This window comes from Schistocerca americana, chromosome 10, assembly GCF_021461395.2.
Source record: "Schistocerca americana isolate TAMUIC-IGC-003095 chromosome 10, iqSchAmer2.1, whole genome shotgun sequence".
In the NCBI taxonomy this organism is placed as follows: Eukaryota; Metazoa; Arthropoda; class Insecta; order Orthoptera; family Acrididae; genus Schistocerca; species Schistocerca americana.
Window position 1 is genome coordinate 80,774,976 of NC_060128.1, and position 25,451 is coordinate 80,800,426.

Consider the following 25,451-nt stretch of genomic DNA (forward strand, 5'->3'; position numbering starts at 1 on the left):
TTGTTAGACGGTTCTCTTTGCAGAACAAACAGTGAATGGGTCAGTATATCTGGGCATCTTGGAGCAGTTTCTGTACCCTCAGATACAAGATATGCAACCCAATATCATTTTTCAACAAGATGGAGTTCCGCCGCATTGACCAACGGCTGTTCGCAAGTTCCTGGATAGGAAATTTCCCAATTGTTGGATCGCATGCGGAGGACCCATTGCGCTTGAATTCTTCGTGTGGGGATTCTTGAAGGACTGCGTGTATGCAACCAAAGTGGGTGATATACCTACGTTGTGACATTGTATCACTAATGCGATTGCAACAATAACAGAAGAAATGTTACAAAGAACTTGGCAAGAAATTGAATACAGACTCGATATTCTTCATTCTACAAGTGGTTCACATGTAATATTTATGGAGTGAGGGAACTGCTGGTCAAATTTACAAACATGTTGTAACATACTCGAGGTTCCAAAATGAATGCTTAGTTTGCATCGTGAGGCACATAACAGTGTATTTGAAGCTGTCTCATAAACACGTGAAAACTTTTCCCTGCTGGAGTTGAGCTGTATTTTGTGACATTCTTATTTTCTCCTGTATCTCCTTTAATTCCAATTTGTTCAGTTTTCTGCTCCCACTTTTATGATAAATGAGCTGCAGTGAAACTACTTACGCAAACATATACCTGGCTATTCTGTAGTCACGTTGGATTGGCAGTGCGAGCTGTTGTCAGGTATGCCAGCCTGAATGGGTCCTGTAAAGCTCACCAGGCTTATGGGAACCCAAACTGGCCTGCTTTGACCACTGTGCTTCAGAACACACGTACGCTTGCGTCTTCCTTGCAGCAGCTTGAGCTGTTTTAGTGGATGTGGCAGAGGTAGGGGGGGCAGGGAGACTTAGAGGAGAATTTGTACACCTCTGACTGTTACCGTACACTCCCAACGACACCGCACGGGTTGTTTCCTATGGGATACACACACTACTGCACAGTATTTTACTTTTATCAATGCAATACACAGTCTTGTTTCAGCTCCTGTATCAATGTGCTACATACTGTGGCACTGGCTTTTCAGTGTGTATCTGGACTGCAGATCTGCACCAAACAATCAAAATAATAATTATATAACTTTTTTTTAGGGGATACATAAAATTTTGTGAGTACCTTTCATAAGATGGATGCACTCTGTTGACTGCTTAGCACTGAATAAGTTGCCATCTAATCTAAAAGCCATAAATTCAACTAAATACTTTGGTATTACAATTACGAACAACTTAAATTGGAAAGAACACATAGCAAATGTTGTGGGGAAGGCTAACCAAAGGCTGCGTTTTATTGGCAGAGTACTTAGAAAATGTAGCAGACCTACTAAGGAGACTGTCTACACTATGCTTGGCGTCCTCTTTTAGAATACTGCTGCGCGGACAGAGTACATCAAAAAAGTTCAAAGAAAGGCAAGTTTTGTAATATTGCGTAATATGGGAGAGAGTGTCAACAGAAATGATACAGGATTTGAGCTGGAAATCATTAAAAGAAAGGTGTTTTTCGTTGCGACAGAATCCTCTCATGGAAATTCCAATCACCAACTTTCTCCTTCGAATGCGAAAATATTTTGTTGACACCGACCTACATAGGGAGGAACAATCATCATGATAAAATAAGGGAAATCAGAGCTTGTATGGAAAGATATAGGTGCTCATTCTTTCCGCGCGCTATACGAGATTGGAATGAGAGAGAATTGTGAAGGTGGTTCGATGAACCCTCTGCCAGGCACTTGAATGTGATTTGCAGAGTATCCATGTAGATGTAAGTATCTGCAAATGCCCCTGTTGACAGAACGGCTCTAGTAATACAAAAGCAAGTAATAAGTGTACTCAGGCAGTTTGTTTTTATATGAAGATAAGATTTATCTGTGTGAAATAAATATCTCGGCTTCATTTCATGTGATTCTTTGTCCCTCGGGTCATTTCTTCAGCTTTGGGAACAAGGTAATTACAAGAGCTAAATACAATTTTCAGGTGAAGATTATGCAGTTTCACAGCAATAATCCAAAAACTGGTGGATGTGTGTTGTTGTAATGAACTAGAATTTTCTTCTTTGTGAGATATGGATGTTTGCCTCGGAAAGCAACCTTCAGTTTGTCTCGTAGTGAAGTGTGATACATCCCAATGATGGTTCTGCCCATCTGGAGTTAGCAAGAAGACATTACTTCATGCAGATGATACCACATTTGCTTCCTTTTTTGTGCTTTCACCTTTCCTCACCTATTGTTGTGACAGCACCTCCACCTCGTGCATGTAACGATGCAGGGGAAGAGCTATGTTCATTAGAGCACTTTTTTATCACCAGTTAAGGGGCATGTTATCTGTCGAGCAGGACGTTTGCAGTGTCGGTAAGCTCGAGTGCACTCAATCGACGTTTGTTCAGTAAGGCGTGGCAAATTTTTGCCGTGGTCTCAGTGGTCATTGAGGCTTTCAAACGTCCCTGGTGCCAGCCACATTCATCCAATGCATGACGGTGCTTAAATTTGGCATTAATGTTCTCCAGAGTTAACAATGGAAAAAAGAATCTTTTAATGCCAAATTTAACTCCTATTTTATGTTTGTTGGGTGTAATCCTTTTAAAACGGAGTATTTTATCACACCTGGAATTTTGTCATATTTCATTAAAATTTTAAAACTCAATTTTTTGCATTATCAGCACTTAAAAGCAATTAATGGTATGTTTCTGTACCTTCACAGCACGCTGTCTAAAGATTCGTAGCAGTTTGGACATTTGGTGAAACTTGACGTAAGACACTTCTGGAAATCTTTACTTATGTCACATTATACCTTCTGCAAAAGAAAACAGGTACTTTAAAATCAGAGGCAGTTAATATACATGCCATCTAATGCGACAGCTGGATTCCTTAAAGCCCGTTTTTGACGAAGACGTCGTTAACGGGCTGCTTTGCAATTGCACAGGGAGTGCTGCCACCCCAGCCTTTCGCCGGGGCGACCGCGGGCGGTCTGGTCATTCGAGCGACCGGAGTAGGCCAGGCGGGTGTCGGCGCCCAGGCGACTGCCGGGAAGTTCTTGTCGCCGGCTCCCCCGCAGTTCCTGGTCAACGGGAATGCCTTCAGTGGACAGCTTAGCCCACTGGTGGCAGCTGGCGTCAGCCCCACACAGCACCACCAGGTATGTCCGGCCATCTGCCCACTACTGTCATTAAAAGTGCACAATATTTATTTGGACTACAAGTTTCGTTAAGAGGTGTACTACATAAAGGGGATAAGAGAACTAATTTTTGCAGTCACGATTTAATGGGGTGGTAACTTGTCTGTGGAATTAGCAAGCAGGGAATTCTAAGGGAAACTGAATTTATTTGGAAAGATCGAGAAATATCGGGGAATTGTGAAAGAGCATTGGGTTCTGGGAGATTTTATGGGGTGTTGAGCTGGCCACTGATAGAAAGAAATGTTCTGAGTCATTTTGTTACAAATCTACTCTGCTTCAGAAACAATTGATTATTGAGGCATGTAAGAAAAGGTAAAGAAGGGCACTGAATTGTTGTAATGTTTGGTGCTACTTCTGATTTGCCCGTCAATCTCGCGAATCTTCGTTACTCTGTATAGGTTTTCGGCTCTGGGGCCATTTCCCATTGTACAATATTTAGGGACACATAGTGTGAATTTCCCTGAAAATTTGTTATGTATTTGTGAATTATCATTCACGCACAAACAAAGGTGGTTTCTTAATTGTACAAAAATGTATATCAGCTCTATATCTGAACACACGTTTTGTAGATCAGCATTAAATATTTAGTGTCGATTCTTTGCACCGTATTTCTTTGTAAAGAAGTACTTTGCAGAGTTTCTCATACTGTCGTGCTTCAAGTTAACAGTGACTATGGAGTGTGTGAAGAGATCAGGTTTGAAACACGATGTGTTGTTTCTATCAAAAACCATTGATATTATGTTCCAGTGACAACAGATTGGAGAATTTTCCTGTGAGGTTTTATCATACATATACTTGAGGTTATCATACAGTGACACAGAATGGTGATAGGTGACACTAAAAAAGCAGTATACAGGGTGTTACAAAAAGGTACGGCCAAACTTTCAGGAAACATTCCTCACACACAAGTAAAGAAAAGATGTTATGTGGACATGTGTCCGGAAACACTTACTTTCCATGTTAGAGCTCATTTTAGTTTGTTCTTCCACCTACGCTCAATGGAGCACGTGATCATGATTTCATACGGGATACTCTACCTGTGCTGCTAGAACATGTGCCTTTACAAGTACGACAAAACATGTGGTTCATGCACGATGGAGCTCCTGCACATTTCAGTCGAAGTGTTCGTACGCTTCTCAACAACAGATTCGGTGACCGATGGATTGGTGGAGGCGGACGAATTCCATGACCTCCAGCCTCTCCTGACCTCAACCCTCTTGACTTTCATTTATGGGGGCGTTTGAAAGCTCTTGTCTACGCAACCCCGGTACCAAATGTAGAGACTCTTCGTGCTCGTATTGAGGGCGGCTGTGATACAATACACCATTCTCCAGGGCTGCATGAGCACATCAGGGATTCCATGTGACGGAGGGTGGATGCATGTATCCTCGGTAATGGAGGACATTTTGAACATTTCCTGTAACAAAGTGTTTGAAGTCACGCTGGTACGTTCTGTTGCTGTGTGTCTGCATTCCGTGATTAATGTGATTTGAAGAGAAGTAATAAAATGAGCTCTAACATGGAAAGTAAGCGATTCCAGACACATGTCCACATAACATATTTTCTTTCTTTGTGTGTGAGGAATGTTTCCTGAAAGTTTGGCCGTACCTTTTTGTAACACCCTGTAGAGATGTCACGACCTTATAATAAACAAGAATGGTTGATAAAACAGCAAATCCTAGTGGAATTAGGAATAATCTCTAATGAATGATGTGATAACTCAATTCTTTTAATTTGTGGCCATGAAAACTAGTCCAGCAAAACTTGCTTTCACATAAAGAAAAATTTGTTCAGGAAAATTTGAAATTTCAGCCTGGAAAATCATAGACATTGCACGGAAATGTTTTGATGAAACAATGTTGCTCCCCTGATTGGAGTTGCACCTATTTGTTCAGTGCTTATGTTGTCCCCATACACTGTGCTGGCATGTTAATTCAACACAGCACTGTGCGGAGCAAATTTTTTAAGTGTGTGATAAAGTTAGTTTTGCCTTCAAAGCTGCTACTTATGTATTTCATTGTGAAGATTGCCACTTCCAAACATCTACACACATCTACACATTTACACATTTTTGCTGTAGAGTCATTCCACATGAGTGGACCAGTGGGTTCCATGTGAGCATTTGCAATGAAAATAAAATTTTACACAGTTATTCCTTACAGAGTAAAACTAAGCTGTGCAAAATTTTGAGCTCAAATCAGAAATATTCAATATTTTATAAGGCTCTCAGTAGGAGCCTGTAGCAGTCCATTTGGGTGTATATTTAAGGTCACTGTAGCTTATAAACTTTACCTTCTTGCACATGGAAACTGTTGCAGGAGTACTGTGGTCCTGGTATCTTGGCTTCAGACTCCTTTTACTTCGTTGTGATGTCTGTGTCAGCCTGAAAAGACCAGCTGTTACCAAGTAATTTGGGACTCTTCTTCTTTGCAGTACGTGGGTGCAATGCCCATTACAATGAGACAATGAGTACATCACATTTTTACACTTGCTTACAACGGACAGTTATACGACATTAGCCTCTGACAACATCTCTCGTATACCCTGGCTGTCAACCGACAACTGACTATTCGTCCTCGAGACATCAACAGCAAAGTCTCCAACTCCTGGGGGGCCCGTGAACCAAACGGTATCTGCTATGCGGGACTTAAGCGACATTGAATAATCGCTCGCTGCAGCAAGTGCCACAGTGCGCTGTAATATCACCGTCCACTGCCCCGTTTCACAGGTATGCTGCATTCACCCCAACATATAGTACATTTACAAGGGAAACAAAAATTCCACACACAGAAAGTGAGTTGCATATTTTTACTAAACTAAAAAAGAAAATTCCTTATAAAAATCATGGCTGTCATTCTTCGGATTCAAAGAGCAAAATATAACACATCGTTTGAAACCAAAGCTCACTGTTACACCTCAGCTCCCACAATAATTTTCTGTCTGAACTGAATCTTTTGTATCCTGAGCTCAGATTTTGTACAGCTTATTTTTATTCTAAAGGGAACATTTGTGCAAAAATTCATTCAAACTGCAGGTAATCAAGTGGGGACTTCAAAAGCTGGGCTGCAATATTGGTCCCTGGTTTATGTTTTCAGCCTCTGATTCATGTGAACATTTTTATTTCTTGATCCTTGTTTCATCTAGCACTTGCCTAAGCACGCTAGTTTTGTTATTTGAGGGGTTGGTTTACGCAGAGTTCTATTTAAGATTTAGTATCAAATTTTTTAGACTCCTGATGGTTGCATCTTCTACACCTTTTCCAGATTTTTGTTATTCTAACAACATCAACAAAAAATTCACCACAACCAGTCTGTCTAAAGTTCTGTGCCTTGTAAAGGCAATATTCTACTGACTGAGCTATCCAGGCACAACCCGTCCCCACAGCTTCATTTCCGCCAGAACCACTCTAATATTTTACAAACTTCACAGATGTCCTTCACTGTGCAAGCAACTCCTAGATTGTGGCTAAGCCATTCCTATCCAGTATCCTCTCTTACTCAACTTACAGCCTGGCTTTATGATGTATGAAACTAGTACTCCTGGAAGAAAGGATATTGCGTGTAATTGGCTCTGGGGTTATTCTTAAACATAATCTTTCTATCTTCAGCAGAGTGAAGCTAGTAAAACAAAGATGATGACATTTTTGCCTGGAAATTCCATATGAAAGAAAAGTGTTTGATTGTAAAATGTAAATGTACTTCAGCAGCAATATAAAAAGATAAAAGTTTTACTCTTGTTAATTACTTATCCACTAACTGTGAGTAAATGCAAAGGTAAAAATGCCAATTTTTGTTATTAAGTCATTATAATATTTAATGCTCCGTAAATGCCCAGCACATAGCCATTCAGTTGTTTGTCACAGCTGTGATAGAAATCAGATGAATGACCTGTACCCACTGGTGACTTGGGCACCCATTTCTGAATTGGAAAAATCAAGAGACTGTGGTCTGCTGTTTCCCATCCAGTGGCCGTCCACCTCATCTACACAGTAGCAACTGTTGTATGCCGCATTCAGTTTTGCCATTTCACTCGTTGAGATGGCTCCCAGTCCACAGCAGACTGCAACTGTAATTTCTCCAAATAGGGAGTTGGCAAAGGGCGGACCACGGTATGAGGAGGAGAATTTAGTTTGGCGTATATCAAAAATTGGCCAATAAAAATACACACACTGTAACTGATTATCTGTAGTCTCAATTTTTAGGTTGTGGACTGGAAACTTCTCAGGGCCTCCAACTGTGTGGCAGTGTCAAGTCACCCTGATGTTTTGACAAGTGTCACACTTGTCATCGTCTGACGAAATGTTGAGATGTTGCAGACATATTCACTTGTGATGGCGGGTGCCCTCTCCGTTTAGTTCTGAGCACGCCCTGCTCTTGTGCAGTTGGTGTGAGGGATAGGGGCAAGGTGGGTGAAGCAATAAAGGAAGGTAGGGGCCAGGGGCTTGGGTCTGCATTCAAATCTCTCTTCGGGCGCTCTCGATCTGCATCGTTGTCCACTGAGGAGTGCACTGGCAGTATATAGCCACTAACGTGGGATTCTGCACTGAATTAAGTTGGTAATTTTCATCCCTCTGGACAATAGTCTTGTGGGCCGCTATTTCTATAGATTTCTTCACAGTCCTTTCCTAATAGCCATTGACTGGGTACAGAAACTTAGTGTTTTCCAAAACAAATGTATATTCGTCATATAAGTTATGCTCTTTCATATCTGATTTCTCTGTGAGGCAGATATACACATTTTGTGTTTTTGAGTATGGCACTGAGTTCTCCATTGAATTAGTGGACACATTTATACCAGATGCTTTATGTCCCTTGTATGCTAAGTTTCTGCAGCTACTTTGTGGAGATCGAATACCTTTTATCTTCAGTGCTGGGTGGAAATTGTTTTTGACATGGCCTTCACCAAGTAACTGTGTGGTCTTAGCTGAGAGTTGCCGCAGGTCGGGAAAAAATGAGTTTTATCTCCTCCCCGATTTGCTACATCTGTTCTTTCCTTCAACACGACTTTAAATGGGGCTTTACTGTACCCATTTTGACGGACAGAGTTTCTGAGACTGCCAGCTAGCGAGAGATCTGAGAGCTTTTCACCAGCTGTGTGTATTGGGACAAATCTACATTCATTCGTAGCCTCCCGTTTGAAGCAAGTTACTATAACCTGTGCTCCCGTCATCCTCGCGGTGCAATGTCGGCACGTTTACATTCCTATCGAGGTGTAGTTTCTTCGGGAATGTACCAGAAAAGTCTTCCCGTCCAAACGCCGAGATCGTACCGCAACGTAGTGAACGGTGTACTTACTTTGCGTTTTGACAGGTGACGTTCCAGACGACGACACAGCCGCAGGTGAGGCCAGAGTTCCTGCAGTGTGCGACAGTACAGCAGACGCAGGCGCAGCAGGCGGGCACAGTGCACGCACAGCACCAGCAGCAGCCGCAGCAGCAGGTGCCGCAGTCGCAGGCGCAGCAGTGCAGCGCCACAGTGGTGCAGCACAACACGACGATAGTGCAGCAGCAGACGACGATGGTGGCGTCCAGCCGCGGGCAGCTGCAAGTGGCGGGCCAGCAGCAGTCGCAGCCACAGACGGTCACCTTCCAGCCGCGCCCGCCGGCACCTGCCACGAAGCAGTCGGTGAGTGCCTAAAAACTTGGCAGTATCGAGTGGAGTTCTCTCCCTCACGGCAGAGTGTCGTTCGACTTGGATTTTGCCGGGTCACAAATATTTAGTTTTCGTGTGTTACTTTGTACTAGTTCTGTGTGACTGATTAGTTTTGCCTTAAACTGGAGGATTGTAGTAGTATGTTGGTTATAATTTGTTTTTGTGGTCACAATATTGCTTTGTATACCTTTCATTCTCTCTCTTCCTCCCTCTTATACTGTGGAAGAAAACCTCTATGCCATCTTAAAATGTAAATGGACTGCTGCAACAAATTTAAATGATAATTAGGATTGGATGAAAAATTAATTTTTTAAAAAGTAAAGGAAAGTCCATTTGTGAGGCAAAAAATAAATAGATTTACATAGTTTCAAGAAATACCAGAACCAACCACACTATTTTAACAAACCTCATGTCATCCAAGAATCTACATGTCACAACCAAAGGCTTTAGTTAGTATACTGAGAAGGTGTGATATTGTCAACAAACTACATTTGTCTACTTTGTAACATTGTGAAGCATGCACAATCTGTATAATACGGTGTCATTTATGGTACGTAATAATTGCTGATTTAAATGTATTCCACCCAACTGTTTACCATTTTAAAATAATGTGAAGGTCATTTGTTTTATGCAAAAAGAAATATGAAGACATATGAAGTGTGTGAGAAAAGTAATGAGATTGACAAACACTGCGAGCAATCTGGCAACACTGTGTTGTTGTGCTTGTGTGTACTGGTGTGTTGAACCCTTCCAGATGCTCTGTTTGAGTTTCAGCTCCATGCAGCCATTTTGTGATTTTTGGAAATGCCGTTAGTAAAGCTATGCTTCTGTTGTATGTTACGAAAATGAAACAGGAGAATTTAGAGCGATGTTATGCACTCGAGTTTTGTGAGACTTGGGAAGTGCTTAAGTGCGACCTTTGCAAAGTTGAAGCAGGCCTATGGGAATATTCCTTTTCAGGAGCACAAGTTTTTCTCTGGCACAAATCAGTTTTGGGAGGCCGAGAACACGTTGAAGATGAACGTCGCTAAGGGAGACCTGCAACTTGAAAAACAGACGTAAATGTCGAATGTGTGTGTGCTCTTGTGAGATCAGACTGACATTTAACAATAAGGATGATGAGCGAGCTGTTAAACCTTGACCAGATGTCCTTTAAAGTCTCACGAAATGGGTAAATTAAGTGAGACTGGACATTGCAGGAAAGTAGATGCCACATCCCGACAACATCCTAGGTCACACAGCCACTTCCGACACGGAATTTTTGACTTCAAAAGGCATGTCTGTTATTCCACAGCCTCCTATTCATGTGATCTGAGTCCTAGTTAATTTTTTCTTTTCCTGAAATGGGAAAATGTCTTAAATGGACGTAATTTTTGGACTCTGGAGAACATTCGAAAGTTGAAGGCCCTAGCAGTTGAGGCCTTTCGCTGTCAACAAGGCCGGGAACAACAATTCCACCAGAGGGACTTCCTGCGGAGGGGACAATATAGTTGTTTGGAAAAAATAATAGCTTTGGTAGGTAAAAAATCAGTCTTATTACTTTTCTCATACACCTTGTATTTTTCCAAAAAGTAGATTACTTTTCCCCCCCTGTGTGGCAGCAGCTTCAAAGTTTACATATTAATCTGTTTGTGGTTCATTATAAAAATAAATTTTTGTGTCTTCTTAGCCAATGGAACTAGGAATGCTATTGAAAACGGAAACCCCTGTATTTTTGTCATCATTCTTAAACATTCTATTACCACAGAAATGTGCCATCTAGTTAGTGTCACCCACACAGACAGTGACAGAAGTTTCCCTCCGTGCGGTTACAGGTTTCGACGCAGACAGCGGGAGCGTCGTGCCAGGGTCCGGTGCGCTCGTCGCCCCCCTGTGGGAGCGGCCAGCTGCAGCCGGCTCCCGCACCCACGCTGCTGCTGCTGTCGGGAGGACCGGGCCCGCCCCCAGACACTACAACCCACAGCCCGTCCTCTGGCCCCCAGCCGTCTGCCGCCGACACCACTACGGAAGGGCTGGCGTCACCCTGCCCCGGACAGGGCGTCGCCGTCGCGTCCTCGAGTGGCACGGACGTATCTGGCATGCCCATGGTGCACTGCGTGTCCTCGAGTAACGAGCAGGAACCTGCCGGGTATGTAAACGAATCGTAACGATCTCACCACTAGCCTTCTCTTAGTCACTGGTCTGCTTCCCTAAGTTCTGTATGTCGTGAGGTTAGTCTGTACACCGCTGGAAACTTTACAGTTCATTGTCGCCTGTCAGACATTTCGAGTTTTGTCTCGTCAATGTAGGCTCCACTGTATTCTTGTCGAGTGTGCTGCCAGATTATTTTTACTGTCCTTAGGGTCAGTTTATGGCCCGAGTGACAAGCTGCATGCTTGGGGCCCTGGCGCCAAAGTGGGTGAAAGTGTACACGGGAAAAGGACACCGAAAGATAAGTCGCTTGTGTGGAAAAATCTTCTCGGACCGGTCCTGACTGTCTGCCTAGCTGCCTGCCGTAATCAGATTGTAGATATATTTTCCACAGTGGTACAGAGTAACAGCAAGGCTCAGAATGTAGTGTGTAATATATAGTCGTATTTGCAAATTGAAATTTATTAGCAACAAAAGTAAAATATCACGTAAGCCATTCACAATGTGGATTTCAACAGATGCTCTTCTGTGTTATGTCTGAGCTGAAGATGACAAACAAAAAGGGCGTCAGCAATTTATTACCATTTAGCTGAGATTAAATCTTTAATTGTCTTGTATACTGTTTTAAACCCTACATTTTGATGTTGTTATGAGCATGATTTTAGATACTTGTTTAGACTATAAACTCTTTGTAAAATCTCTGTAAGCTTTTTACCAGTTTGACTCTATAAGCTAATTTTTTGTAGAAGTCAATAATACTGTCAGTAACCTTACATTTTGCCTTATAGGAAACCTGAAAATAGGTACTTCACATCTGAAACTGTTTGTTTATAAATTTCAGTGTTCATGTGGAACAATGCACTACTTAATTTCTTCGTATGACATGTTGTGCCCTGTTTTACCAAATTAGTAGAAACGGAAGATAGCTCTTCCAACTTAAGGAATTTCCGTAAGATTAAGTATGGGGTGTCTCAACTGCCTTTGATCACATTTCGTTCAGTGTCCCACATTTAAGTTGTCTTTCTGCCAGTGCAGATTTATTGGTTTGTTGTCAACTCATACGATAGCGAAATTCGTAACGAGGAGTGTGGAAAGCATAAACAGTCTAATCAGTGAAAGCTTTTCACAGTGTAATGGGATTTCATGAATGTTTGGCTTTCTTTAGCAAAGTGCAGGATCTCTCTCTCTCTCTCTCTCTCTCTCTCTCTCTCTGTCGGCCTGTCAGTGAAACACAATATTAATATTATAGCTTTTGAACTTGTTTCATAGTTTTTCATATAAGTCTTCCTGTAACAACAAAAGCACACAACCGACGGTGTAGGTTACCTTTGTATGCTTCCATCAGTATAAATTCTGAGACATTGTATATCTGCTTCTCAGGAAATCTATTTTGCTTAAATAGAGATTTTTAACTGTTTAGTTTCTGGCGCTAGGCTGTTGATATCAGCATCTGTGTACACTCTTCTAGGAAACATCTCGATAATTCTGTTCTCAGTGTGACATATGGCATTAGTTTGCTAGGACCTGTCACAGACCCTCATCCCGAGTGAAGTGGACCATTATTTAGACACTGGTCACGGGATTCAGATCCATCAATCCAGATTTCCTGTTTCGACATTTTCCATAAATCACTCGAGACACGTGCCAGGATGTTTCCTCTGAAAAGCTAGGGTCAGTTTACTATCCCTTCCCCATCCAATTTTAGCTCACGCTCAGTTTGTACCAATTTATGCAAATTGGAGGGTTATTTCATAAATAATGCACAGGTTGACAAGAAGGCAAACATTGACAGGCGAGAAAAGTATGTGAAATTTTTCACATACACATTGTGAAAATTTTCAGAAATTACATATGAGAAATTTCCTGTAACCACAAATTTTCCACATTTATCAGTTATCTAAAGTCTGAATAACAATTTAACCACAAGAAATATTTCTGCGAAGGAAGACCTCACTGTGTGACTATCTAGAGAAGTAGAAACAGTCCAACAAAAGATAGAGTTGATAGTGGAGCTTTTTTCTTTTGTCCGTAGTAGCCAGTCAGTTTGATGCATCTGTTGAGGCTCTTCTTGACACGTTGTCTCTTGATGCTCATGTTGGGATGTGAAGCCAATGGTCATTTAATAGTTTTTATGACTTTTCACCAGCACGAGTGACTAGCATTGTCAAAGATTCACCTTCCATATCTGTAAACCACTATTGGCCAAAGATCCTGGCATGCTCACCAATAGACAACAAATCATTCAGTGAAATGTCAGTTAATGAGATTTCGAAAAGTAATTGAAGTGGTGGTCCATTGAGTGGAAAAGCCCAGTTTTCCAACAGTTTAAAAGAGAACCTGAGATTTCACTGAAAGATGAAGCAACCAATTTTCTTCACTAACAGCCAGCAAGATGTGAGTAGTTGCTGTTGGGGAAAAATGCAACAGCAGTTTATTATCATGACTTCACCAAGAAGCATTACAGAAAAATGTGCAAAACCTGTTCTGAGTTGATTGGTGGTGTGTTGTCTGTATTTCATCATACCTACATGTATATTTCAGATGCAACTGTGCAGTGTGTGGGTTCCTTGTATCAATCTGAAGTATGTCTCATCATATATTTACATCTTTGCCACTTTTGTGATCCACTTACCACACCTACTACATGAAATTTAAACTTAAGTGTTTACATTATTATTTCACCAGCTCTATAACATGTATGGTATATGGAACAGCTGACAAATTCACACCACCTCATGCAGCTGCTCTTACATAGCATGTCACACTTTTATACGAGGGTTGGGACTTTAATACTGGCAATTATTTATTTACAGCTAGTACATCAAAATAGATACGTGTTTCAAAGTTTTACTGACCTTCAAAGTAGTCACCAGCATTGTGTATAACCCACTGCCAGCGATGTGGAAGTCGTAGGTTACTCTTAGCAGTGCCACCTGTGTTGACAGTTCGAGCGGCGTGGTCTATTGCCTGATGAATTTGTAGCAGTTCTGAAGCGAATGCCATGAAGTGTTTCTTTCAGTTTAGAAATCAAGTTGAACTTACCAGGGCTTAAGGCAGGGGAGTGCAGTATGTGGTATAGAACTTAGCAGCCCCATCAGTCAAACAAATCGGTAACAGCTTGCACTGTACGTGCTTGAGCTTTGTCCTGCAAAGTGATGATCAGGTCCTGCATAAAGTGTCATCACTTCTGTCTCTATGCTGTTCATTTTTGGAACACAACCTATGACCAGCTTAGAGACAGAAGTGATGACACTTTATGCAGGACCTGATCATCACTTTGCAGGACAATGCTCAAGCACGTACAGTGCAAGCTGTTACCGATTTGTTTGACTGATGGGGCTGCTAAGTGCTATACCACATACTGCACTCCCCTGACTTAAGCCCTTGTGAGTTCAACTCCATTTCTAAACTGAAGGAAACACTTCACGGCATTCACTTCAGAACTGATACAAATTCATCAGGCAATAGACCACGCCGCTCGAACTGTCAACACAGGTGGCACTGCTAAGAGTAACCTACGACTTCCACATTGCTGGCAACATGTTATACACAGTGCTGGTGACTACTCTGAAGGCCAGTAAAACTTTGAAACACCTGTCTATTTTGTACAAACTGTAAATAAATAGTTGCCACTATTAAAGTTCCAACCCTCATATTATTGGCTGGATTACAACATCCCAGAGAACTTGCAAATGACCACATGTCAGAATTTCAGTTGCAATAAATAATGTTTCAATAGACAAAAGCAGAATCATTTCATTTAAAAATTTCTCAAAAGCTGTGCTCCAGTTGTCATCAAGCTTCTCATCCCTCTCCATTAGCAGATAGACTGAGGAACAATTTGCAGTTTATACACACTGTAATTGGATGGATAAAAAATCTACTCATCAAGTCACAGCAAGAGAAAACACAAATAAAGGTATTTAAATTTGCAAACTTTCAGAACCAGTGGCTCCTTCTTCTGGCAGAAGGATCGAAAGGTAGTCTTTCCAGCTCATTCCATTTGATAAGTCTCCCCTGACACTGGGGTTTGCGTGTTTTTTCTGAACTCTCCCCATTTCATAAACCTCACCAATCTTTTTCCTTCACCCCTCTTCCTTCCCCTTCAACTCTTCTGCCATAAGAAGGAGACACTGGCCCTGAAAACTTGCAAATTTAAATACCTTTATATATGTGTTCTGCTGCCTGCGCTGGGTGAATATTTTGTACTTATCCTGTTACATCATAGTTTCAAAAAATGATTATTTTCACTGGTGCGTTAATACAAACTAATATTTCTGATCACGTGCTTGTGAATGTTACACGAGATATACTTCAGAAGCACTAGTCTTGTTTCACAGTCTTCCTTGAATATAGATTTTCCAAAGGTATTGAACAGGGCATCATGGCAAGAGTATTGCCTCTTTTGTGAAGTATCTAATTTGTGTCCTCTGCTACAATTTCGTATGGGCTCTACTGAGCTGTTACAATCCTAACAACACATTTGTGAAATAATTTGACATCTGCTGTCGTGCCTCTTCGATAAGGGTTCCTGATGTGCACCTTTCTCTACTGATGCACCATACTTCCCAGAATTCTTCCAACAAATCTTCAGTTTACCGTTTGCGCTATCAATTCCACACGCTCATCCCACTTTGTATCACTTTGTACTGTTATCCTGAGACATTTAAATCGTGTTACAGGCTGCATAAGTTTACCAGTTGTCTTATAATTGGGCACTATCTAGTTCTTTCTCTTTTGTTATCCAGCAACAATGTGTCTCTGCCAGCAACAGCACCATTGACCAATTAATTTAAGTAATTTATGTATTTTAAGAAAACTGATGGTCCTATTTTCCTTCCTTGGGGCATTCAATGTTAATTTTACTTCTGTCAAACATTCAACATCCTGTAAAACATCTTCACATATCTGTTATCACTTGACAGTGTGGTACAGTGTCAGACGCCTTTCACAAAAATTTGGGAAGGATGAATCTAGTTGCCCACCTGTGTGTAGTATTTACAAAATTTCACTAGTGTCTTAACCAAAAAGCAGTATGAATATGCTTAGGAAGTATCACCTCACACTTTCTGCAGCATCAAGAAAAATCGATTAGTCTTCAGCTTATTCCAAAAATTTTAACAGCTTTTGTGTGAACTTTGTTTTACTTCTGTGGAACAGCTGTTGGCACTATTTCCTGAAAAATTCGACTGATGAATCCAGATTTTATATTGGACAGAGTAGTAAAGCTGGTAGAAATCAGTCCTGGAGAGTCTGGGAAATTATGTTCAAGCGTTATAAAGACATGCTGTGAAACAAGGAAATATGTAGATAAACAAAAAAGGGTGTATTATTTTTGAAATGATCCTCATACTAATGTATAGAATTTGGACATGTCAGTTGCTCTGTTTTCATTGTCATTACTTAAGACAACTGTCTGCACATGTGCATAATTAGAAACTTGGTCATAACTATAGTCTAAACAGTTTCATAACCAGAGGTATGGATGTGTTCTGTCACTGTTACGTAGTGACTGCCCCACTCCTTTCTGTTTCTATCATGTTTACTGTAGTTTAATTCTTCTGCTTACTACATTCTAATTTTAAGTATGCATAAAGGTGCTTAGCAGTGCATTCTGCAGTACGTTTTGCGTGCAAATTGCAAGAAACACATCTAAAGCTCCAAAACTCACTTGAGTTGGTCAGAACTTAACACATCAGTTGACAGTGTGTCAGTCACCGACACACTCGAGGGTCTTTTAAATGTTAAGTGTGCCACAGTATGTATTGTATTGTACGAAACTGGGGGTAGTCAACTCGCCCCACCGTTGCCCCACACTGAACCCAGGGTTATTGTGTGGTTCACAAGGAATGTCTCACACCATATGAGTGTAACCCCAAATGTTTTCGTGGTAGAGTAATTATGGTGTACGCGTACATGGAGAAAGTGTTTGTGCAGCAATCGCCGACATAGTGTAACTGAGGCAGAATAATGGGAACCAGCTCACATTCGCTGAGGCGGATGGAAAACCGCCTTAAAAACCATCCACAGACTGCCTGGCATACCAGACCCCAACACTAATTTGCCGGGTGGATTCGTGCCGCCTGGAAAGCAGTGCGTTAGACCGCACGGCTAACCGGGCTGACTGCCGCAGTAGATACTTGACTGCTGCGAGTTTAGCTGTGTTGCTTAGAGCAGGAATTTAGATGTATGTGGTATTTTTAATGTTTTCAGCTTGTTATTACAAAATACAGTTCACTAACAAATTTTTTTATTTAAAATTGGTATCTGCTGCAGAAAGCTACATAATAGAAATAGATTGAGTTTCTTGTACCAGTACTATGTGACTGTTGGTTCTATTGTGTTGAGGATTCTTCATTTCACTTACTTTCCAGAGCTCAGGTGAGGCACAGCCAATATGTTACATGTGTTTCCTTTTGTTATTCATCTTAGTTACTATGCAGCATCCAGTTAAATACACCATTGTATGGAATTTTAAGATTTTTGCTGAGATAAAAGCGCATTGCATAGACATTGCATGTATTTTAGGACAATGATTGCTGTATGTGAAGTGTAGCTAATATTTTGAAACTTTATTTAAATAAGATAACAGAGCAGTATGTATCACTATTCTCAAGATATTGGTTTTTATCTATTGGAGGGATGCGTGCATTGCACCCAGTGTTCTGTCCGTACACAACGTGTAACGTGGCCTTAACACCCATTGTATTTCATAAACTGTTCAGGATATTGAAACGAGGTTTTTTATGCAATTTCATGAAAAGAAGTGTGTGTGTGTGTGTGTGTGTGTGTGTGTGTGTGTATATATCCGTCTGATATGCCATAAACATGTGGTCTTAACACCCATCGTATTTCATAAACTGTTCAAGGTATCCAAATGAGGTTTTCTGCAAATGATAGCATGCAAAGAAATGTGTATATAGCTATGTGATTAATACTCAAAACTTTTTTATCTACCAGGATATAGAAGTAACTATACCTTTTTTTTATTTTTTATTGGAATTTGCTTCGTTTAACAGCATTTAATGTTGCATCAGAAAAGAAGACTGTAGTGTTACACACGCTAATATTTACGAATTTATGTGTTGGATATTCGGCTTTTGTCAAAATTTGTGACAAGAAGTAATTGCCAAGTAACTGAACGTTTTAATTATTTCAGTTTATATCAAGATCTTTTGTTTATTTACAACCTTTAGAATGCATTACAGCTACATGTAATTATACCAGCTTGCCCACTAGTGTCTCCAACAACACTACTGCAATGGTCTTTATGTAGAAATCTCTGATATTACACTTCAGTTTCGTTCATCTTGTGGTGCCAGTACCAGGTATCATTGCCATCATCACCATCTTCACGAGTTCTTCCCTCTGTGCGACCACAACAGCATGCCGTGTTCTCAGTTAAAAATAAAGGTGAAAACAGCAACACAAATAAGATCACAGCAGCAAACGCACACAGACCGAACAGTGGAAAGTTGCTGAGCACTCGGGGCAGAAATGTGGCTACTTGGCCACTAAGTGCCTCGTGCAGAGACCTGAGCAGCACCCTGCCTTTATACATCGAGAGCACAAAGGCGTAGGCAGGAGATCGTGTGTTCTCACATCTATAGCACCCGACAGAAGAATCAGAGGCACTCGTAAATGCATACTGAGCACCCAGGGCAGCAGCAGCGTCGTGCATTAACGTGTCCAGAGCAGTCAAAGAGTTAATAAGCGAGGCACTGATTAGTGTAAAGGCAAATAAAGGAGATGGAAAATTGTTCTAACTTTTTCGCGAAACCCTTCTCTGGAGTAAATGCACCTCATTTGCTTACATTTCGAGACCTTGTTCATCGTGGTAGGGTAAACCAGGAAATGGTATAGCCTGAGGGCTGGTGATGGAGAAGAGATTGTCCCACGGGAAATTATTTGGTAGGAGGAATAAGAAGTATGGGGGGGAACAGATATAAGAGGGAACAGTGTACTGAGAACCATGCAGAAAGAAAAGGAGTAATACATGGGGAACATAAAGACAAACATCCAAGCAGAATGGGCCATAAAGAAATAATGTAAAAGAGCTCTGAGAAAGTCTGTAAAGTAATGTCTGATTTTGATTACATAATGCTGCAGTTGAAGACATAAAGTTGATGTATGAGTCTATTCCCATTTTTAACAGCTTTGTGTAAGATGCTTCCTCTAATATAACACTGTAGTAATGAGATGTGATAAAATAATTCTGGGAAAATATACAGGTTGTTTCATAAAGTATGATTTTAACAATTTTTATTTATTGATGGAAACGTGCTACAGGACTGGGACAAATTGCAAAATATCTACAAAACCATAAGTTTTTTGCCTTATTATTACAAATGCTGTATGTGTCCACCACTAACCCCATGAACAACATGTAGACAATAACCAAATTTTCAGTACGCACAATATAAGATCTCTGCACTGAAAGAAGTCACTGCAGCTATTTTCCCTCTTTGAGCTCATTTATGTAACTAGGATCTTAGAGGTCAAGAATGTAGAGCAGTGTCTCAGGGTCCCTTGTGCCCTGTACAACAATGACTGCTCTGTGTTGATGTCGTATTGGAATATGAAATTATTAGATCTCTCCTGAAGTTGTGGAAACAAACGTGTCTGTGGAATTTCAACATAGCTCATGCTTGTCACCGTGTTGTCCGCAGAAAGGTTTTGCTATGCATCATTCCATAACAAATGGCACAAAACATACTTACTTAATTTATTTCACATTCAATGGTATATAGAGGTTTCTGTGATCCTTATACATGCATGTTATGCTGGTTATCTTTACATTAAATAAGAAATATTCCCTCATCTGAGAAAACGACCAGTGATAAAAATCTCAAGTGTTTTGTGTCCTGTAAGAGAGTGTGACAAATATTGACACGCTTCCTTTTATTACCAGCAGAAAAAACCATCACTGATTGTAGTCACTACAGTTCGAAGACAAAAAGTCATCTTCACATTTACCATAGAGACATATATGGAACTGCAAGTTCTCAGTGGCTCCACTGAAAAACTTGCCAAATGCTCTCAGCTCTTACATTAGAAGTGAACGTCAGACTCTTACACTCACACAGACATCCTGTGTCTGACATCAAATGTTTACCGCCACAGATGGTGCAACCTCTAAACACTGACAAAAAGTCTGCTGGATTACAATCATTGACACGGAGATGTGCAAATGTAGCACACAGAAAGCCCCTGTGAAGTGGAGACAGTTGGCTTTGGGCCGAGGGTATAAATGTGATAGATTCACAAAACAAAATATGCACATGGTGTATTTGGCCAGAAGTCCCCTTATGCAGAGTTCGGCCACGTGGTGCAAGTCTCATTATCTGACGCTACTTCGGCGAGTTGCATGTTGACAGTGGTGAAATGACGACGAGGACGACACGCGCACCCAGTCCCAAGTGGAGAAAATCACTGACCGGGCTACAAATCAAACCTGGGGTCCTGCAATTGAGAGTCAGCAGGGCAGACGCAAGCCCATGAACTGCTGACAATAGAGTTACAGACCAGCATCTAATGGTATTTCTCTAAAACTCTGTGCCACATCCATTCTTATCAACAGAAATTTCCTTCACAGAATGTCAGCCGTGTTGTAAGGTAGAATATTTTTTATTAAATCACAAGAGTAATTGTAATAATGTAGCAAATTGTAGAAAGAAACTTTTAAAGTTTTATGAGTGTTTTGCAGTTTTTCCTTGTTTCGTAGGTTGTGTCCGTCAACAAATATAAATGGTTGAAAGTGGTTCATTCTTTTTTAAATGCCTTTTGCCCTAATACACTTTATCAAAAAGCATGGAGAAGGTGAGAGGAATACACACAATGGAGGAAGTCACTCGGCTTACTGATTGTTAAATTCGATCTCAAAGCAGAGGAATTCTGTAGAAAAACCCATACATTTTTCCTGCGCTCTTTTTGAAAGAATGTTTCCACATTTGCATGCTGTACTTCTCTTGTTATTGATTGTACCGGTTGTAGCCAGTAGCAGTTTGTCAGTGTGTCCGTGCCGCTGTCTGACGCATTACCGATTATTCTGCCCTCGGCAGGCTGTGGTTGGTGAAGGAGTGGTTGTGTTCAGGTACCAGGTAACCCCTGGCTCGGCCGCCAAGTACCCTCGCCCCGATTCGTATGCCGAGCCGCAGCCGCAGCACTACCGGCAACAGACCCAGCAGAGCGCCGCTACGGGGCGCAGGAAGGCCGCCGACGGACACCGCCACGGCGGCCCAGAGGGTGAGGTTCTGTCCAGTTTAAAAGCTGTCAGGGAGTTGCTGCTGTTTTGTGAGCCTTACTGTTAGTTATAAAACAGAATTAATCTGGCTCACACCTACCTCTCAGGAATAGTGAGAAAAGCTTCCGTGAAATTGTGGAATACGTTAATGGCGAATACAGGGTGTACCTGAACCCCACCGACAATATTTCAGACATTGTTCAGGGATATTTTTTGAGTTTTGGTGTACCTGAACCCCACCGACAATATTTCAGATATTGTTCAGGGATATTTTTTGAGTTTTTTGCTGTAAAGGACCTGTGGTCTAAGTTGACACATTACAGAGTAATAATGTAATTAGATTTACTCAGTTTATTAAGCCAATTGCCTTTGCTTTGGTGAAAATACCATAGCAAAGCGAAAAAGCCTGTAATATGCAGTAACAGAAATGTACAAAACAAACAGAGTAATGCAGAAGTACTGTGATGTGGTTGCCGTCACTCCAGGAGTAGGTCGACATCGTGTTATCGGGCTGTTCTTACATCGTGTGAGGTACATAGTGGCTGACTCTTCATCGATAAACTGGTCGACACTGCTGTTTGTGTCAACTGACGTTGGCGGATAAACAAGCCGAAGACAGGACTGAACGGTACTGAATGCGAGCTTGAGGGCGAAGAGTAAAGTGGCCACTACTGTCTGCTAACAACTAGTACGGTGAGTAAATGGAACGAGATTGTTTCCAAATAAGACGCACAGCGCATACTGTCGACATTTGCACTGTCTTGCAGAGATCTTTGTAGCGGTGAAATTTATTGTGTAACAAGCCACCAGTAATGAAGGGTTCCTTACATCAAAATACTCAGAAAATATCCACTAACAACCTCTGAAATTTTGCACTTGGCCTTCAGGTTCTCCTGAATAAATTTGAATATTTAGAACTTTTTTTTTGGAAGCATTTGTTTGGTATCTAGTGCTACATAGATGTGAAAAGTGGGTGATGGATAGTAGAGATGAGATGAGAATAGAAATGTGAAAGAATGATGAAGATTAGATGCATGGATCAGATAATTAATGAAGAGATATTGAATCAAATTTGAGAGCAGAGAAATGGCACAATGTCTCTAAAAGAAGGGGTCGGTTGATATGACACATCCTGAGAGATCGAGGAATAAATATTGGGGGTAAAAATTATGGATGGGGACTAATGTTTTACCACAATATGCACATTCAGGTGGAGGTAGAATGCAGTAGCTATACAAAACAAGACTTGAACAGGATGGACAAGAGTGGAGATCTGTACCTAGCCACTCTTTGGACTGATGACAAAAAAGGAAAATTTGTTAGTGGGCACTTCATTGCTAAGGAGATCTCTCTAATGAGGTGGCATTTGTCCTGTATGAAAGGTCCGCTACGTGTGTAGTGAGATAGTGACTGCCAAGGCTAGCAGGGATGTCAGTGCTGTAGAGATGGGGAGAGACAAATATCAAAAGCGTATCTGAGCATCTTCATCTGAACAGAAACCACTTTGTCAGTTACGCAGCTGTTTTTCGTCTAAAGAAAAAAATTATAAGTTTTAGTTCTTTACAGATTTTGTTAAATGACATACAGAATTCTTTTCAAAGCTGTAAAGAGTTAACTGATATTCTTTCATTTTTCATGTCACTGTAATGCATGGTAGTAACCTGTCTTGTAATTTCGAACTCTTTGTTTAGTATAATTCAGTACAACAGTAAACCTGTAAGGCAACAATGCAACTGACGTGTTTTAAAAAAGGAAATACGAACATAAATTTTATTAGCCATGAAATTAACAAACAACATTTAATGATACTGTTAAAAACTCAAAATTTAAGACAAATTTTTATACTTTTACTGACATTATACCAAAATTAAAATAGATGTTTCTAACAGACTTAAACGTGCTCTGTAATGTGATGTAAATTATTATAAAATTATTGGTGTTGGAATTAAGATATTTGATGTCAAATAGCATTGCTTTCTGATTTTCATTTATATGTTCTGTGCAAGGCGTTGTGCTGAGATGGCAAGTTGCAGGATCCTAGCTCTATTAGGTCAGGTACAATGGTTGGTTCAAATGGTTCAAATGGCTCTGAGGACTATGGGACTCAACTGCTGAGGTCATTAGTCCCCTAGAACTTAGAACTAGTTAAACCTAACTAACCTAAGGACATCACAAACATCCATGCCCGAGGCAGGATTCGAACCTGCGACCGTAGCGGTCTTGCGGTTCCAGACTGCAGCGCCTTTAACCGCACGGCCACTTCGGCCGGCCCACAATGGTTGGTAAACTCGAGGATTTTTTAATCATGTGTCCAGTATTGAAAATAGTAGCTGTAGTATATACATTGAGCTTCAGATGGAGCTGAAACATAACAGAAATTCAGCCAAGTCACTTTAGATATATTCTGTACAAATTTCGTCAAAGTTGACCTATAGGTTACTGGGCACAGAATGGCCTGAGAGTCGTTTTGTAGTTGATCAAACATTTGAAAATTTAGACATCTGTGTAATATCACTGACATTTTACATGATTTGTGAATTTTTTTACAAGAAATGAATTTATTCTTTGATATACACACATGAAAAAAAGTTTTGCATCACCCCGGTTCCCAGAACTCCTGAAGGTAGACATTGACTGTGGATATTATATCACAGACACAGTCCCTTTTACTGTTCAGAGATGTCACTAAACCTGCGACGGAGGGAGTCCAACAGCCGATCAGTTCCAATCATTCTACCAGGGAGGAGGTATATGGCTCGTGCTGTCTGTAGTTAACCATGCCTAAATGGTCAATAACGAGGTTCGATCGTGTCCGCATTGTTACTTTGTGCCAGGAAGGGCTCTCAACCAGGGAAGTATCTCAGAGTGAACAAAAGTGATGTTGTTTGGACATGGAGGAGATACAGAGAGACAGGAACTGTCGATGACATGCCTCGGTCAGGCCGCGCAAGGGCTACTACTGCAGTGGATGACCGGTACCTACGGATTATGGCTCGGAGGAACCGTGACAGCAATGCCACCATGTTGAATAATACTTTTCGTGCAGCCACAGGACATCGTGTTACAACTCAAACTGTGCGCAATAGACTGCATGATGCGCAACTTCACTCCTGACGTCCATGGCGAGGTCCATTGTTGCAACCACGACACCATGCAGTGCAGTACAGATTGGCCCAGCAACGTGCCGAATGGACTGCTCAGGATTGACATCACGTTCTCTTCACTGATGAGTGTCACATATACCTTCAACCGGACTATCGTCTGACATGTTTGGAGGCAACCTGGTCAGGCTGAATGCCTTAGACACACTGTCCAGCAGGGAACCTCCACCCTGCTGTTTTGGGGTGGCATTAGGTGTGGCTGACGTACACTGCTGATGGTCACGGAAGACGCCATAATGTCTGTACGATACATGAATGCTATCCTCTGACCAATAGTGCAGCCGTATCAGCAGCATATTGGCGAGGCATTCATCTTCATGGACGACAGTTCGCACCCCCATCATTCACATCTTGTGAATGACTTCCTTCGGGATAACGACATCGCTTGACTAGAGTGGCCAGCATGTTCTCCAGACATGAACCCAATCGAACATGCCTAGGATAGATTGAAAAGGGCTGTTTATGGACGATGTGACCCACCAACCACCCTGAGGGTTATACACCGCCATTGAGGAGTGGGACAATATGGACTGACAGTACCTTGATGAACTTGTGGATAGTATGCCACGACGAATACAGGCATGCTTCAATGGAAGAGGACATGCTTCTGAGTATTGGGGTACTGGTGTGTACAGCAATCTGGACCACCACCTCTGGAGGTCTCTCTGTATGGTGGTGCAGCAATAAAAAGGGCAGAAATGATGTTTATGTTGATCTCTATCCCAATTTTCTGTACACGTTTCGGAACTCGTGGAACCGACGTGATGCAAAACTTTTTTTGATGTGTCTATTTTTGACTATATTCGGAAACTACCTGCTATATTGGTTCTATCTGCCTGGTCTCTGGTCTCCCATCCTAGTTCACAGGAATGAGTTATGTGAGGCATACAGTCGGTAGAGCAAGGAACTTGGTCCACATATGGGTACAACACAAAATTCCCATCTGTGTCGCAGTCTGAGGGCTCACCAGAAGTGAAGCATCTCACCTTATCTGGTTACAAGTAGTTACAGTGCGAAGGATAAGACCAGCAAAAGTGCTGAGTAAAGTATATGACATTTCTTTA

At 41.3% G+C, this 25,451-nt stretch overlaps 1 protein-coding gene across 1 annotated transcript in view; it reads left to right on the plus strand.

Annotated features, from left to right (window-relative positions):
• LOC124552598 (E1A-binding protein p400-like) overlaps positions 1-25,451 on the plus strand; it is a 47,867-nt gene that overhangs the window by 17,142 nt on the left and 5,274 nt on the right. The window contains exons 3-6 of the mRNA XM_047126923.1: positions 2,951-3,163; positions 8,512-8,826; positions 10,668-10,981; positions 21,077-21,228. Of these exons, the coding sequence (XP_046982879.1) occupies positions 2,951-3,163; positions 8,512-8,826; positions 10,668-10,981; positions 21,077-21,228 (994 nt within the window). The remainder of the gene's footprint in view (positions 1-2,950; positions 3,164-8,511; positions 8,827-10,667; positions 10,982-21,076; positions 21,229-25,451) is intronic.